The sequence below is a fragment of the Eschrichtius robustus genome, chromosome X (assembly GCF_028021215.1).
Source record: "Eschrichtius robustus isolate mEscRob2 chromosome X, mEscRob2.pri, whole genome shotgun sequence".
In the NCBI taxonomy this organism is placed as follows: Eukaryota; Metazoa; Chordata; class Mammalia; order Artiodactyla; family Eschrichtiidae; genus Eschrichtius; species Eschrichtius robustus.
Window position 1 is genome coordinate 118,093,980 of NC_090845.1, and position 17,309 is coordinate 118,111,288.

General features: G+C 40.0%; 1 protein-coding gene and 1 pseudogene across 1 annotated transcript in view; one reads left to right on the forward strand and one right to left on the reverse strand.

The window, feature by feature from the left end:
- Positions 1–1,679: 1,679 nt before the first annotated feature.
- LOC137756433 (P2R1A-PPP2R2A-interacting phosphatase regulator 1-like) overlaps positions 1,680–17,309 on the forward strand; it is a 51,683-nt gene continuing 36,053 nt past the window's right edge. Inside the window, exons 1-2 of the mRNA XM_068532692.1 lie at positions 1,680–1,789; positions 7,317–7,395. Coding sequence (XP_068388793.1) covers positions 1,680–1,789; positions 7,317–7,395 — 189 coding nt within the window. The remainder of the gene's footprint in view (positions 1,790–7,316; positions 7,396–17,309) is intronic.
- LOC137757399 (annexin A2 pseudogene) lies at positions 15,626–16,907 on the reverse strand (annotated as a pseudogene).

Genomic DNA, 17,309 nt, shown 5'->3' on the forward strand with positions numbered 1-17,309 from the left:
CATTGTGATGGCGCCTAACTCACAGAGTTACTGTAAGCATTAAATGCGATCACATATTTCAAGTGCTTAGGACAGTACCTGGCACATAATAAGTGCCCCCCAAATGGTAGCGATTGTTAACCTGTCTTATATCAGGAATGGAGACTCCAAATCGTCCTCATGTCTGGGGTTTAGGTAACCTAATTCTGCCCAATATAACTACACTTTCCTTAGTCTATTCTCAGAATGAATGAAGAATGATTATGATACTTCATGTTATACATGAACTGTCTCAAGATAATCCCATTATTTTAAATTCACCCCTGATTAGCTGAGCAAGGTTAATGATTGAACCAACTGAGATAAGTATGTGAAAACAACTGTAAAGTGCTATACCACGTTATGACTATTTTAATATTTCACTCGTTTCACTTAACTTCTCTGCCAATTCTCTATATGGTTCCTAAAATGTGTGGTTTTTCAAATTCAAAATTATTAGCACGGAGTTAAGATTTCACTACTCAGTGTGTCTCGTTAACTGGTGGTGAAAAATTCTAAGAGCAGCTCTTAGAATGTTTCAAGCCATTGTTAAATGGCAACACTGGGATGTATACTAAATTCTGAGATACTTGCTTTAAGAAAATAAGCCTCCCTGCTTTAACCCCAATTTTTTTCTTAGATGAATAGCTTCGAGCAGCTAGGTTTTATTCATTGTAAAAATATACTGTATGATTATGGTAAAACACACACACACGGAAGACAATGATTTGTTTGTGCGACTGGTTCAATTGTGTTAGCGCCTTACCAGGACCCTTTGGGAGTGGGTCGTCTATAAGCACTTAAAAGTGTCCCCGCCCACACCCCCAGGCTTCAGTGTTTTTTAAATTGCAAAGGTGTAGGGTGTCTGTTGTAACACGATGGAAAAATTCGTCCTGGGAGGTAACAAGCTTGTTGGCCTCAGTCATAAGGGGACACTGGGCTAACCAAAACTGAGAAAACTTGAGTATTAGACTTAGGGCAGAAAGGATGGCGCTCCCATACACCTTATTCCATTCTTTCTTTGCTAAATAATGGTTAACGAAACCACGCCAGGGTTAACACAGGAGCGGAAGAACAACCAAGGTGACTCTGCACTAGGGAGAGAGAAGAGAGAACGGGGTTTGGGGGGGAAAGACGGCTCCCTCACTGCCTGTGCACCCCCAGCAAGAATAACACAAACACCTGCGCTAATGCTCATTGCTTGCGTGGTAAACAGGCGTCAGCGGGCCGGACCCAGGACGCATGCGCAGAGGGGCGGTGCCCAAATGATTTATCCAGGGCTGCAGGTTGTAGTTTTTGTTTTGGCCGGAGAGGCTTAGCCGGGGTTGCCTTGGCTGAGAGAAATAAAGGAGAAGGATTCACGGATTAAGATAAATTCCTCATATTCATTACAGGCTTGGAGGTGGAGGATCTCAGTGTTGGTGCCCCGAGCTTGGGAGTTAGGAGGGTCGGAGCCAGTCCTGCCCCACTTTGTGCCCACCCACCGGTGTTAGGGATGGTAGGGCTGCAAATGTGAGCACGCACTCGTCTAAGAGCTTCCTCCTTTCTTCTCTTTCCCCCCTTTTTCCTCTCTCCCTACATCAGCTCCTCACTTTGACTTGTGCTTATGTGAACGGGAGCCAGAAAACCTTGAGAGCTCCAAACTAAGCTTCGGCACGGACATGGCACAGGAGAAAATGGAACTAGGCTTGGAGGTGCTGCCGAGTTCAACCACCACAGAAGACAACACTCTGAGAAGATCCAACAGCGTCCCTTTGATCAGTGGGCTTGGGTGAGCAGGACTGAGATACTGGAGGAGGCAAGCGGGGGCGGTGGAGGGTGGCAAGAGTTGCAAAAAAGTGACTTCCAATAGCATTCCCACCCCTTTATTCATCGAGGTTCTGCAGGTATGTCCGGTGTTCCTGGTGTCCGGAAGATCCCACCCTCAGTCTGGGGGCGGGGGGAGGCGGGGCGGGCTGACCGGAGGGCGAGCGCACACAGGAACCTGAAAGTCCTGACAGTTCATCGCGACCGGAAAGCAGCAACCATTCGGTTTGGAGCACGACTTTTTCTAACTTCACCCCATCTCTTACCCACTCTTGAAGAAACTGTGCACTCCCCACCCTCGCCTTCAGATCTTCTGTAATGACTGTAATTTTTGTCATTCTCTCCGCTGCTTTGTCACCTCTGACCTTCACCTTCAGCACAGTTGGAATGGAAATAGTTGTCAAGCAAATAAGCTGGGGCCTTTTTTACACCTAGTTTTTATTTGAATGAAAAGTTTAGGTATCACAGAAAATTGACCTCCTAAATTTTGCATTCTCAATGGCCGATATTGCCCCTACTTAGTTCTTGGTGGGTGAAAAATTTTTTCTCATATGTATAAAGCACAGATATACATACAGCACATAGACTGATATGCAGTATATTTGTGCTTTTTAAATGGTGTGGGGATTTTCGAGGAGGAGTTGGGGGAGGAAATGTCTAAAAGGCTCTTTAGAGCTCTGCTGATGAAAAAAGATTTAAAAGATTTAACTAACTGACGGTTAACTGTATTTCCTGCACATATCCAAAGATCTGGCATGACTTAAGCTTATTATTTCTTAAAATAGAATTTTAAAGTGAGGTCGTGGATCTCACATCCCAGTATCATAAGGTTTTCTCAGTATTGTAAAAATGTCTGAAAAATGCATTCACCGTTACAAGGGAACTCAAGAGACCAGATCTATCTTCCTTGTTTAATGTATGGGGAAACAGGCCCGTGAATCTCCAAAATGCCATAGTCAGTAGTAGAGCCAGTACTAGGAAGCTGTGTCTCCAAACTCCTAGGCTAGTGCTTTGTCCACTACTAATCAGTATCTAAGCTGATTAACTAAACAGATGCAGCTTTCTGGTCATTTGAGTTAAGGGAGAATATGTTGTAACAAAATGAAAAGCAAACTAAGTGACCAGAAAATAATACATTACCTTTTTAAACAGGCAGATAGAAAAATAAAGGGTGGAGGCAGCTCTGCATGCTGTACTGAGAACAAGAACATTCTATAAATTCAGGATTCTACTCTAAATCCTGTTGTGTGAATAAATGAGCTGTTTTGGACACACTGCTAGTAGAAGAAAACACTTGAGGATAATGTTCATTTTATTGAAAGTCTTTATGAAATGAACAATTTGCAAATACGTAGATGACAGAGGATATATATTTGAAGGAACGTGTGGATCCTGTTTAATATATTAAGTGCTGGGGCGGGGGTGGGTGGGTGACCAGGCCCCTTTTCCCGATCCTCGAAGTCCTGGAAGCAAAGAGTGATCCCAGTTATCCCTTCATACTTTGCTTTGTTCTGCAAAGGATTTGAAAATTTTGCTTTTATCATATTAGAGCATGGTTACAGTGTTGAATTCCATAGCTTAAGATCCTGATGCAGGAAGTGAATTTTGTACAGAAAGGTTAGGGGCAGTTGCATATTTATCTAGTAGGAGTTAACCCACAAAGCAGACCAAGTCCAGGGACTCTTGTCTGTCAAAAAGAAGTAGCATAGGAATGGTATATCACATGCCCGAGGTCATGTAATCAACAAGAAAAAATTTAGAGTAGAATTACACTGAGCCTTAGTTGAATTCACTTCCCCCCAGTTCTTGGCAGTTGCATATGTCCACTGCTCACTTTTCCCACTTTCCTTAAGGTGGGCCTCTAATACTCATTGCCTGGCCTCTATCACAGCTCACTAAATATCGTTGCACTTCTTTCAAGCAATTTTCCAATTTTGCTTGATGTTTCCTGTATATAAAGACTTTCAGTCTCTCTTGCACCAGCATTTGCAGAATTTGTTCTTTAAATGTCAACTCTTTAATACAAGTATCACTATTTTTTAAGAAGGTCCTGCCTAGTTTTGTGTTCATCTTGTATTAATAAAAATACCAATGTCAAAAGTTTTAAACCTCTTGGTTCTTTATACTCTTTAGCCCCTCTAGTTGGCTGACTTCAATACCGGTGTCAGTGACTTTATTTAAAGGTAGTATTTTTTTTCTTCTACTTCTCTGGCCCTTATTAGAATTAGACATTAAATTCTTGGATTCTGCCAGTGGCTTCCCCCTTTAAATACCGCTAGCCTGACCCTGCATTTAAAATGTTACTGCCTCAGTTTTGTTTGAAAGGTAAACTACTGCCTGGGGGCCAAATTGAGCCTGCTGATTCGTTTTGTAAATAAAGTTTTATTGGAACACAGCCACACCCATTTGTTTACTTATTGTCCTTGGGCCACTTTCCCACTACACTGGCAGTGTTGAGTAGTTGCAACGAAGATTGTATGGCCCACCAAGCCCAAAACATTTACTGTCCGGCCCTTTACAGAAAATGTTTGCCAACTATCGGGTTTATTAAACTTGTGCAAACCTGGAAGAAGAATAGTGGCCATGAAGAGTGATTGCTTTGGGAATATAACTGGCATAAATATACTGTAGTTTAGACAGAGCTGCTTACTGATCATTTAAACATTATCTAGTTATATTACTGCTTACTGATCACTTAAACATTATCTAGTTATATTACTTTCACTTTTTCCAAATTGTAAGTAGCACTTAATTCTAGATATCACCTAGGATTTTATGAATTCATGTTGAGTGACTCATATCAGTTGAAATATATGCTGCCTCAATGACTTTTTTTCAGTTATAGTCTTATTAAATAAAATTGGCAGACGAAAATTTAGGGGAGAATATAATTGTCAGCCTTAAGTATTAGCCTGGGCGGGGGGAGAGATAAATTGGAAGATTGGGGTTGACATATACACACCACTATATATAAAATAGATAACTAATAAGGGCGTACTGTGTAGCACAGGGAACTCTACTCAATACTCTGTAATGGCCTATATGGGAAAAGAATCTAAACAAGAGCAGGTATATGTATATGTATAACTGATTCACTTTGCTGTACACATGAAACTAACACAACACTGTAAATCAACTATACCCCAATAAAAATTTAAAAAAAAGAATTACCCCCCCCCCCCACAAAAGACAGTGGAATATGTAACCCATTAGTTTCCCTCCAACTTCCTAGTAGTGACTGCTAAAATATATTCCTGTTCTCGTAGGGGAAAATAACTGGGAAAGGAAGTAAAAATTAGACCTGTACATATATCCTCTCAAAAAATATTGAGTTACTGCCTGTTATATGCAAGTTACTATTCTGCAAAGATGTATATCTAGGCTCAATAAGCTTTTTTAAAAAATTTATTTATTTTTGGCTGTGTTGGGTCTTCGTTGCCATGTGCGGGCTTTTCCCTAGTTGTGGCGAGCGGGGGCTACTGTTCGTTGCGGTGCGCGGGCTTCTCATTGCGGTGGCTTCTCTTGTGGTGGAGCACGGGCTCTAGGCACGTGGGCTTCAGTAGTTGTGGCACGTGGGCTCAGTAGTTGTGGCACGTGGGCTCAGTAGTTGTGGCTCGCGGGCTTAGTTGCTCTGCAGCATGTGGGATCTTTCCGGACCAGGGCTCGAACCCGTGTCCCCTGCATTGGCAGGCGGATTCTTAACCACTGCGCCACCAGGGAAGCCCCACTATGCTGGTCAACTCTGTCTGGATCACTGGCTCCCAAATGTTCATCTGCTGACCAGTGCTGATCCTAGGGGACATTTTACCGATCCATGGTTTTAAAAAGTTACAGCATGCTTTCCTGGGCAGGACTGTATTTTACTCAGATTGTTAGTCCTGCTTTATTATTATTATTTTTAATAGTAGCCCTGCTTTTTTTTAATAACAAAATATCCTTTTATAAATGAAATGATGGTGTTGATAGTTGGTGAGATTTTTAAAGAATGACCTTACTTGGCAAGAGAAAATGGTAGCAACTGTATGTTTGTGCCAAGATTTTGTTTTGAAAGTTTCCCAGTCTATGAAATCCAAAAGTCTGTGGAGCTAAATTGTGGAAGGCTTTGAAAGTTATAGGAAAGAATGTAGCTGAATTCAGCAGGCGATGAAGAGAGTCATTGAAAGTTCTGAGCAGGAGAGCAAGCTGATTGCAGTAGGGAAAGAACAGAGGTGAGCCGACCAATTAAACTATTGCAGAGTCAGTGGAAAAGTAAAAATGCTTTGAATTGGTTTTTGGCAAGGAGCCTGGAAAGAATAAGATGGACATGAGAGATCACAGAGGTAAAACCTAAAAGACCTGGCACCTGATTGGATATAGGTGGCAGAAAAGAACATGTTAAAGATGCTTTCTTATTATCACTGGGGAAACCTGGATGAAAGGTACATGAGAACTCTCTCTATTCTTTTTGCAATTTCTTGTGAGTCTTAAACAGTTTCCAAATAAAACGTTATAACAACACACGACTGTATTTAAAATAGGTAACCAACAAGGACCTACTGTAAATCACAGGGAACTCTGCTCAATATTCTGTAATAACCTAAATGGGAAAAGAATTTGAAAAAGAATATATACACACACACACACACACACACACACACACACACACACGTATAACTGAATCACTTTGCTGTACACCTGAAACTAACACAACATTGTAAATCAACTATAGTCCAATATAAAATAATTTTTTTAAAGTTATAACAAAAACAAAACATAAAAAGGAAAAGAGGACTTCTTCAGGGTCCCAACCTCAAATCAGGCCGAGGCCCGCCAGGTGAGCACCTTCAAAGCTGGACGAACAAGGACCATCTTCAGCATGCAGCAGCCGCTCAGCTTCAGTACACTGTTGCCATGGGGGAATGTGGCCCAGTGCGGCAAAATCTTGCAAATTTTCAGTAGAATCCAGAAATCTGGAATCTGGATTCTTTATGTGAAATCTCCATAGTTGTTCCAAGTGTGCACAACTAATTCAAAAACATTTTTAACACTGAGTAGGCCAAATGAAACATATCTGAAAACCCCAGTTCTGTCGACCCCTGCTACTGGCTAGCCCTCTCATTCATGTGAAAGTTTGGGAGTCGAGAGGGAGTTGGTACTAGCACATAATAGCTTCAATCATAAGTTTAAATCGGTTACAGGCTTACACAGAAAATGATGTCTCTCCAAGGCCACAATAAATTATATTTATTCTTGGTAGCATGATTAGAGGTAACGTGGCATGCTTGAGAATTCCTTACCTTACATGGACAGTTGTTTAGGCTCAGCCAACCAAGGCTTTGTGTGTGTGTGTGTGTGTGTGTGTGTGTGTGTTCTATTTTCTACATCTGCACAGCTGTCTCCACAAAGAAGCCATTTACATCAATGGCACTGTTGTTTAAGGATTTGAAATGTTATTTCTTTAAAAAATGTTTGTAATGGATTTTAAATGACAAATGTTTTCCTTTTCTTCTTAGTGGTAATTCACAGGTGTTCCAATCTGATACATTAAGAACTCGAAGAAACAGTACATCGTGTATGGCACAGCACTATCTGGTAAGAAAATGCTTATAGACTTGCACTATTGGTCTTAGTCAGTGGTTCTCAAACTTGAGTGTGCACCCGGAAAGCTTGTTAGAACAGACTACTGGCCCTCAACCCCAGAATGTCTGATTCAGGAGGTCTCAGGCAGGGCCTGAGAATTTGCATCTCTAACAAGTTCCCACTTTGAGAAACATTGCTCTAAACATTACTGAAGGAAAAATAAACACATTGACTGCGGTTATGATTGGTACAGCTGCTGCAGCTGCAGCAGAATTAACTTGTAAATCCCACATGGATTTAACATTGAGATTTGCTTTTATATATAAAACCATCTGGCTTTCAATTTTTAAAAGAACATTCTAATTTTGAGAGGAAAACTTGCAGGCTCTCCTAAGGGTAGTTTTCAGGCTTAGAGTTGGACTTTATCTCGCATTTATCTTGAATTGAAAATATAGTGTGTTTTACATGGTGTTATAATGCAATCTCTAAATTAGAACTCATCTACAAATTATCCTGTAAACATAGGAAATATGCTTGTACATCAGTAAGCCAAAGTGAATAAATGATTCACTCTATGAATCATTTTATTGAGGTGAAATTCATATAACGCATAGTTAACTATTTTAAAGTATACAATTCAGGGGCATTTGGTGCATTCACAATGTTTTTCAACCACCACCTCTCTCTTGTTTCCAAAAGCATACATCCTTGTCTTGTTCCTGATCATAAGTGGAAAGCTTTCAGTCTTTCATCATTGAGTATGATATTAGCTATAGGTTTGGGTAAATGCACTTCATCATGTTAGGGAAATTCCTTTCTACTCCTGCTTGCTGAGTATTTTTATCATGAAAGGGTGTTGAATTGTTTCAAATGCTTTTTCCGCATCTATTGAGATGATCATTTGTTTTTTCCTCTCTATTCTGTTAATATGATTTATTACTTTGATTTTCTTATGTTGAACCACCTTTGAATTCCTGGGATAGACCCCACTTGGTCTTGGTGTATAATCCTTTTAATGTACTATTGGATTTGGTTTGTTATTGTTTTGTTGAGGATTTTCCCACCTGTATTCATAAGGGATATTGGGCCGTAGTTTTCTTTTCTTGTAGTATCTTTGCTGGCTTTGGTACCAGGGTAATGCTGATCTCATAGAATGTGTTAGGAAATGTTCCTCCTCTTATATTTTTGGCAGAGTTTTATTAGGGTTGGTGTTGATTCTTTAAATGTTAGGTAGAATTCACCAGTGAAGCCATCTGGCCCTAGACTTTTCTTTATTGGGAGGTTGTGGAAACAGATTCTATCTCTTCACTTGTTTACAGGTCTTTTGAGATTTTATAGTTCCTCTTGAGTTAGTTTGGTAATTTGTGTGTTTTTAGAAATTTGTCCATTTTGTCTAGATTATCTGAGGAAATTGTTGATATACAGTTATTCATATACAGTTTCTCTTATATGCTTTAATATGATGGAAGCTATAGAACATATTTTAATGAAATGTTATAGCTTGGAACCTATTTTAAAATATTGCCTCCTAATCTTAAAACTGGACATTTTCCTCTTTATAAAATGATATTCAATATTATTCCCACAAATGTACTAATAGTATATTGGGAAAAAAATAGAACTGTTCATTAAACAAATCTTTCTTCCTCTACCCACCCGCTCATTTACTCATTCATTCAACATTTACTGAGCACTTGCTTGTCTATCAAAGCCCTCCATACCAGATCAGCTCAGTGCTTTGTGACCACCTAGAGGGGTGGGATAGGGAGGGTGGGAGGGAGGGAGACGCAAGAGGGAAGAGATATGGGAACATATGTATATGTATAACTGATTTACTTTGTTATAAAGCAGAAACTAACCACCATTGTAAAGCAATTCTACTCCAATAAAGATGTTAAAAAAAATTTTTTTTAAAAGCCCTCCATACCTATCCAGTCTTCTTTTCTACTCAGCCAAGTCAACAAATATTTTTAGGAACCTACTATGTATTAAGCCCTGATCTACTTGCCAGGGAGATCTAACCTAGTTTGAGGGATTTAGAGAGGAAATGACATACTAGTTGAGATCTTACTGCTGTGTAAGAATTAACTAGTTTGGGATATTGGTTACAGGAACAGACAATATTCCAGGTTAAAAAAATGGCATGCTAGAAGGCCTAGAGTGTGGTGTGTAGAGAACAGAGTGTGTAGAGAATTTGAAAGAAGTACATTCTAGCTAGAGTGGAAGATGAAGTGGTGAGAAGTGAGGTTGGAGATATAAACTAGTGCAAAATCTTGTGGGGCTCTCCAAGTCATTTTAAAGATTTTGAACTTTGGGAATTCCCTGGTGGTCCAATGGTTAGGACTCGGCGCTTTCACTGCCGGGGCCCCGGGTTCAATCCCTGGTCAGGAAACTAAGATCCCACAAGCCACACAGTGTGGCCAAAAAAAAAAAAAAAAGATTCTGCCCTTTATCCTAAGGTCAGTGGAAAGCCGTTAAAGAATTCTAAGTCTGTGATTGACCTGATCAAATTTGCATTTTTGTTTTTAAAATTAATTAATTAACTTATTTATTTTTGGCTGCGTTGGGTCTTCGTTGCTGTGCGTGAGCTTTCTCTAGTTGCGGCGAGCGGGGGCTACTCTTCATTGTGGTGCGCGGGCTTCTCATTGTGGTGGCTTCTCTTGTTGCAGAGCACGGGCTCTAGGTGCGCAGGCTTCAGTAGTTGTGGCACGTGGGCTTAGTTGCTCCACGGCATGTGGGATCTTCCTGGACCAGGGCTCAAACCCATGTCCCCTGCATTGGCAGGCGGATTCTTAACAACTGTGCCACCAGGGAAGTCCCAAATTTGCATTTTTAAAAGATTACCCTGGCTGCAGAGGGGGAAAGTATTGATAGATTGGAAGAGGACAAAAGTAGATACAAGAAGCTCAGATAGGCAACTGCAGTAACCCTGGCAAACAGCTGATAGTAACTTGGACTAATGTGATGGCAGTGGGCATGGAGAACGGTGGCAGATGCGTGAGATATTTGAAAGGTAGAATCAATTGGTGATAGATTCGATGGAGAGGGGGAAACAGTGGAGGCAAAGATGACTACTAGCTCTCTGGCTTGGGCAACTGATGGGATAGTGGTACCACAGAAGAAGGGGACATTGGAAGAAGAGTGGATTTAGAAGGGAAGATGAGTTTAGTTTTGGACATGTTAAGTTTGAGGTTCTCAGATCTTTAAGTGGAGATGTTATGTATACTAGTTTGAAGCTTGGGATAGAGATCTGGGCTAGAGATACATTTAGGAATCATCAATAGATTATTATTTAAAGCTATGGGAATGAATGAAATGACCTATGGAGAGAGTATAAAAGGAGAAGAGAAGAGGCTACAGGAAAAAGCTTTAAAAATCACCAGATTTAAAAATCAATCTCAGAAGAGACCCCACCAAAGAAGACTACGATGGAATGGTCAGAGAGGTGGGAGGAGACTCAGAAGAGAGTATCATGTTAAGTGGTCAAACATGATAAAGACTGAAAGGTGTCCTTTTGAGTTACCAAAATGGAGCTTATTCATGAACTTGAAAGTTCAGTGGAGAAAAGGGTAGGATGAGAAGCCAGATTGGATTGGGTTAAATAATGACTGAGAGGAAAGGACCTATAAATGGCACCATACATATGAGCTTGATTATTTGGGGGGGGGGGCAGATGACCCTTTCTATGCCTTAATTTCCTCATCTGTAAAATGGGGATGTAATAGTATCTGCCTGATAAGTTTGTTGTGATTATATTAATCAGTGTAAAGCACTCAGCACAGCACTGGTACATACTAAATGCTCAATAAATGTGTTTTTGCTAGTAATAGTACATATGTAGAGAAACTATGTACCTGACATTTTTTAAAATGCATAATTTTCCTTAGGATTTCTAGGCTCTTAATTCCCATAAGGTTCAGCTTAATATCATGCATATTTAAAATAAACCATCTTGTACAATGGATTGGGTTTGGCAGAACTGAAGTCATTTTAACTTATTTGATGATGGGAATTTCAAGGCTTATTGGTTTAGCTTGCTGTAACAGCATTATGCATATGCTTTTATTTTGTTCCAAGTATCACCTCATTATAATTATATGACATATGGAGGTATATAGTTGCCTTAAGTATAGATAGGCTGAGTTATCTAGGAAAATGACATAATAATTAGAATGTTTGGGGCAGAAGTAACAAAATTCAATTAGAAGTGACTTAAACAATAAGGGACATTTATTATCTCAAACAACAATAAGTCTTATGAAAGGAGGTTCCAGGGTTGGTCAATTCAGTGGCTCAGGGATGTCATCAGAGACCCAGGTTCCTTCCATCTTTCCGCTCTACCATCCTGAGCAGCCTCACTAACCTTTGTACCTAGTAATTAGACCCAGGGTTCACAATCACATGTATAGCACGATCTTCTATATATTTACACATGTCGAGAAGGATATGTATCAATCTATTATTAGTAGTTATCTCTGGAGCATGGAATTATAGGAAGAATTTTACTTCCACCTTATACATTTCTATACTATTTGAATGTTTTTCACAAAGCATCAACAATAGAGGTGTTTTCATTTCTAGCTGATATACCACATTGCAAAACAGAAACATCCCTGTTGAAAAAATATTGTTTTGAAAATACAGTCGTCCCTTGGTATTGGCGGGGGATTGGTTGTAGGACCCGCGGATGATACCAAAATCCGAGTATGCTCCAGTCCCATAGCCCACCCTCCATATCCAAGGGTTTGAATCCTCGGATTCAACCAGCCACAGATTGTGTATTAAATTTGCAATCTGTGGTTGTTTTAACCCGTGGATGGGAACCCTCAGATACAAAGGGCCAACTGTATATTTATTGAAAAAAATCCAGGTGTAAGTGGACTTGAGCAGTTCAAACCCATGTTGTTCAAGGGCCAACTGTACTTGAAAAGTGTTATTGAATGATATCATGAACCATAAGTTTAAGGATCCTGTCCCATACTAGACTGTCCTTAAAATTGGTACTGCAGGAATCTAGAGTATTCAAATTCCCAGAGACAGAAAGTGGAATGGTGGTGGCGGTGTTGTTTAATGGGTATAGAGTTTCAGTTCTGCAAGATGAAAAGGATTCTAGAGATGGGTTACATAACAATATGAATGTATATTTAACACTACTGAACTGTACACTTAAAAATGGTTAAGATGGTAAATTTGATGTTATGTATATTTTACCACAATTAAAAAAAATTTTAACTGGCGCTGCTTTTAATGTATTAAAATGTAGGTAGAACAGTGTTTTAGAAAAAATTGCGGTGATAGAGGGCATTGAAGAATCACGGGTGCCATTTAACACACAAATAGAGATGTATATTTACAAACCTTGTAAAAATCTGCTATCTCACAATTATTTTCTTAATTAAGCTCAAATGTTTTGTTCACCAATATCAGGAAATCACCCCATCCCACTTCTGATGGGCAGAAACCCGAGGCCCTCTTCTGGCTATGGAGACTATGCCTTCCCCCTGAATTACCCCTTTGCGGTATCCCCTAAGACCTCCGAGGTTGGCATGCCTGTTTCCCCACTCTTCTGCTTGGAATTCTCTTCCTGGAACCTCTGTTAAACTTGGTGCAGCCTTGTCTTTTCTCCAGGAAAAGTATCTCATCTTCCTGTCAGAAACGGTTGTACTTTACTTGAGCAATTTGTCCGTTTTAATTTTATGGCTACCAGTATTTACCTGATTAGGTTTTGCTTTACACATTGGCAACTATGAACTCTAAATCCAATCTATGGCCCACCCGGTAGTGAGTGTGTAATACATTCCTTGCCCTGCATTATGCTCTGTCCTTCTAGCCTACATTCAATTCATGTTCAGTATCTTCATAAGCCACCTTAAATCATTTGGGGAACTAGGCAGAGACATTCATAAACTTAGCATACAACCCTTGTTCAGAATTTTCTAAGTGCTTTATCTCTAGTAACTACAGTAGGAAATGGGTTAAAAATAGCAAACTTAGGAAAGTTAAACATTATTTTAAAAGAATTTAATGTCTTTACAATATTAGTTTTCTGTGGTCTCTCTTAAATGGAACTAAGCATGACCTTTCCTCCTATCTTAATTCCTTCACTAGAGATAACACTTGGGAATCAGCTTCACCCAGCACCCTCCCAAACCCCTACTCCCACTCCTACCCTCCCTGCCCTGTGACATCATTCCTTGCTGCTGGGACTCTTGCTTCCTCCCAAGGACTTTTTTTTTTCCTAAAGTGTGAGAGAATGGCACAATGGGAAATTTACACTAAAGATACCAGTGAGGTTTATTGACATCTCAGGAAACTAGTTCTATTTTAATACCTTGTTTCATGTAGAAAAATTATCTGAGGTAATTCCCTTGCATATACCACGTACAGTACTTAATCTTTGGGCGAATTCTCTTCCAGATGCCTTTTCTACAATTAATTTTCCACGTTATTACTAAAAGAACCAAGTCCCATAAGTGATCCATATTTTGTCCAATTTAAAAGCTTGACTGTGGCTTATACTTCTATAGCTCAAGTTCAAATTCTACCTTCCCTAGACATTTCAAACTATATCCTTGCAGATGTCATCAACTTCAGTCAGGCAATCTTCTCAGGATTTCCTGGATAAAGTTTTCCAGTAGGAAATTCTGAGCCGTTGCCTGAAACTAAACTGGTTCCTTCCCATCTCTTAGATATCAATTAAAAATAATCTCTTCCAGGAGGTCTTTCATAATTAGTTTACAACAGTTTGCCACACCATACAATTCTCTTCTTTTGGCTTTTTAAAAAATAACAGTCATTTATAAAACAGCTAAAGTACGATATTTTTCTGTATATAGGGTGTATGTATATATTTAAGTTCAGGTTAACATGTCTTTTCAATTAGATTATAAATCTTATAAACCTTAGTGTTGCACATTCTATACTGTGAACTTTCTGGGCATTTGAATGAGGATGATATGAGCATCAGTAGTATGAATTAAACTTGTTAAAATTCTGCTTGTTCAAAGATATGTGTGTGGATATATATTGGATTGGCCAAAAAGTTCGTTCGGGTTTTTCTGTAACACTGACCTAAAATCCGAACGAACTTTTTGGCCAACCCAATATATTTGAACTTTTTAAAGGTAAACCTAAATTTTTCAGATTTGGTGCATGTTGCCACACAACTTCTCAATGATCAATGGTAATAGACGGGCACATTGGGGGAGAATATCCAAAACTGTGGATAAATCACAATATTTTCTACTTGCTTTGGAAAATAGATTATTTTTTACGGTATGCCTTAAGAGTGGACATACATTTTTTAAAAATTAGCAATAATATCTAATGTTGGAGAAGTACAAGGAAATCAATATTTTCATACACTGCTGGAAAGTGAATTTGTATAAGCTTTCTGTAGGGCAGGTCAGCAATGCGTATCAACAGCCTTGTGACCCAGAAATTCCAACTCTATGAATTTATCCTAAAGAATTCACTAAGGATGTGTGCAAAGATTAGCTTAAAGGTTATCATAGCATTATTTATAAAAAGCAAGCAAAAAATGTGGCAACAGTATGAATGTCCAGCAACAGGGAACAGATTAAATGAATGAGCCTTCCTTATCTGTGTTTGAGTCCCAGTTCTAGCAATTATTAGCTGTATGACCGAGCAAGTTGCTTAATTTCTCTGGTCCTCAGTTTTCTAATCTTTAAAATGGGGACAATAATAATGTCAATTTTTCTACATGAAACAAGGTAGTAAAATAGAACTAGTTTCCTGAGATGTCAATAAACCTCACTGGTATCTTTGGTGTAAATTTCCCATTGGGCCATTCTCTCACGGGGTTGTTGGGAGAATTGAGTGAGATAAGACACGTCTGGCACGTAAATAGGTGCTTCTTATTATTATGGTACTTCTATATGGTATAATATTCAGCCTTTAAAAATGGTGTTGCAGGTGAATTTTAACATGGAAAGATACTTGGAATGTATTTTGGGTTTGTTTTGTTTCTAAAGTAAAAATTCAGTTTATTCATCTGTTTACCATACAGTACAAGAGAGGCAAAGTGTTTCACATCATAGATTTCACTTCCAACTCCTTGGAATGTTCATTTCTTTGGCTAAAAGGAGAAACTTGCTGGGAAAGTCAGGCAATGCTTAGGCAAGGTGAGGGATGGGTACAAGGGGGCTGTTAATTGCAAACTGAGTTTCTAGAACTGTCACCTGGCATCATAGGAGCCCCACTTCTGGACACTTGTGCCATCTCAGGCATCACCCCCACCACCCAGGCTCAGCGACGCTTACTGGTAGTTACCCTTGCTGTCCTCCTGGATGTGGTAGTACGGGGCCCCGCCATACTTTCTCTTGAATTCAGACCTAATTTTCAATGTGTCCCCTTCCTTCACTGCAGGAGACCGTGGTTCTAATCAGGACCGTCTCGTGAGTCCACTTGCCCTTCATGGAGCTGTACAGTCAGTCAGCAAAATACAGGGACTTCTTGTTCTGAATACACTTGACCAGGTTCAGGAAAACATTTTGCAGGTCTCCTTTGCCCTCCTTCTTGATCATAAGGGCTATCGCTGTTGTACCTTTCAAACACTTTCTGGAGGTGACACACACCGCTCTGTCATGATGCTGATCCGCTTGGAAACATCAGTTCCTTTGCTGTTCATTCCAGCGTTATAGAGATCTCAAGTATGTCGGGCCAGTCAGTTCATAGTCAATGACAGATCCATCCTCTGCTCTTCTACCCTTTGCAAGGGCAACTATCAGCTTGCGGAAGTCATCAGATGTGTCAGAAGCGATGTCCTGGGACTTCCTGGTGGTCCAGTGGTTAAAAATCCACCTTCCAATGCAGGGGACATGGGTTCGATCCCTGGTCGGGGAACTAAGGTCCCACATGCCACGGGGCAACTGAGCCCACACGCCACAACTTAGAGAGCCCATGTGCCACAACTAGAGAGAAGCCTGCTCGCCGCCATGAAAGATCCTGCGTGCCGCAACTAAGACCCGACGCGGCCAAAAATAATAAATAAATAAATATTTAAAAAAAGAAAAAGAAAAGAAACGACGTCCTTCTCCAGATCAAGCTTGTACATTTCCTTGTAGACTGTTAATTTCCTGCAGCCCCTGGCTGGTCCCTGAGCAGGTGATTTCAATGAGAGAGTCTTCATCTGTCACCAGCCCCTTCATGGAGGAGGCTTTCAACTTGGAATCCTCGTACTGAGTGGGTGTTTTCAGAAGGCCCCAAATCACCTTCTCCAGGTGGCTGGACAAGTCTGACTTCAGTGCTGATGCAAGTTCCTTTTTGGTCCTTCTCTGACAGGCAAAAGTAATATTCTGTCTCTGTTCATTGCTGCAGTTGGTCAGAATGTTGACGATGGTGACCTCATCCACACCTTTAGTCTTGATGGCCGTTTCAGTGTTCATAGTGCCCCGCTCAGCATCCCAGCTGGTGTATGCTTTGACTGACCTGTCTACATTTGGGGGCGGATAGTGGTCACCTTCTAAACTGCACCTGCACAGAATTCTGTGAACAGTAGACATTTTGATAGAAGCTGGACCAGGAGCTGAGAGCTGCAAGTGGCCCCAGATGTGGAGCTGGAATGTGTTATTTAAAAAACCCAAAAACTCAAACTGCAAAATAGTATCTGGAAAAATAAACACTGAAATATTTGCTATGGTCATCTCTGGAGAGTGGATGATGCTTTTTTTCCCCCATTAATTATGTTTTATACTGAGCGTGTATTGATTGCTTTATAATGAGAACAAAAGTGAGTCAATTTCTGTTGAAAAAATTAAAGATCAGGATAAATAGGTGGGGCACAGAGGATTTTAAGCGCAGGGAAACTGCTCAGTATGATACTGTAACAATGGATTTGTGTTATTATACATTTGTCCAAACCCATAGGGTGTATAACACCAAGAGTGAACTCTAATATAAGCTAT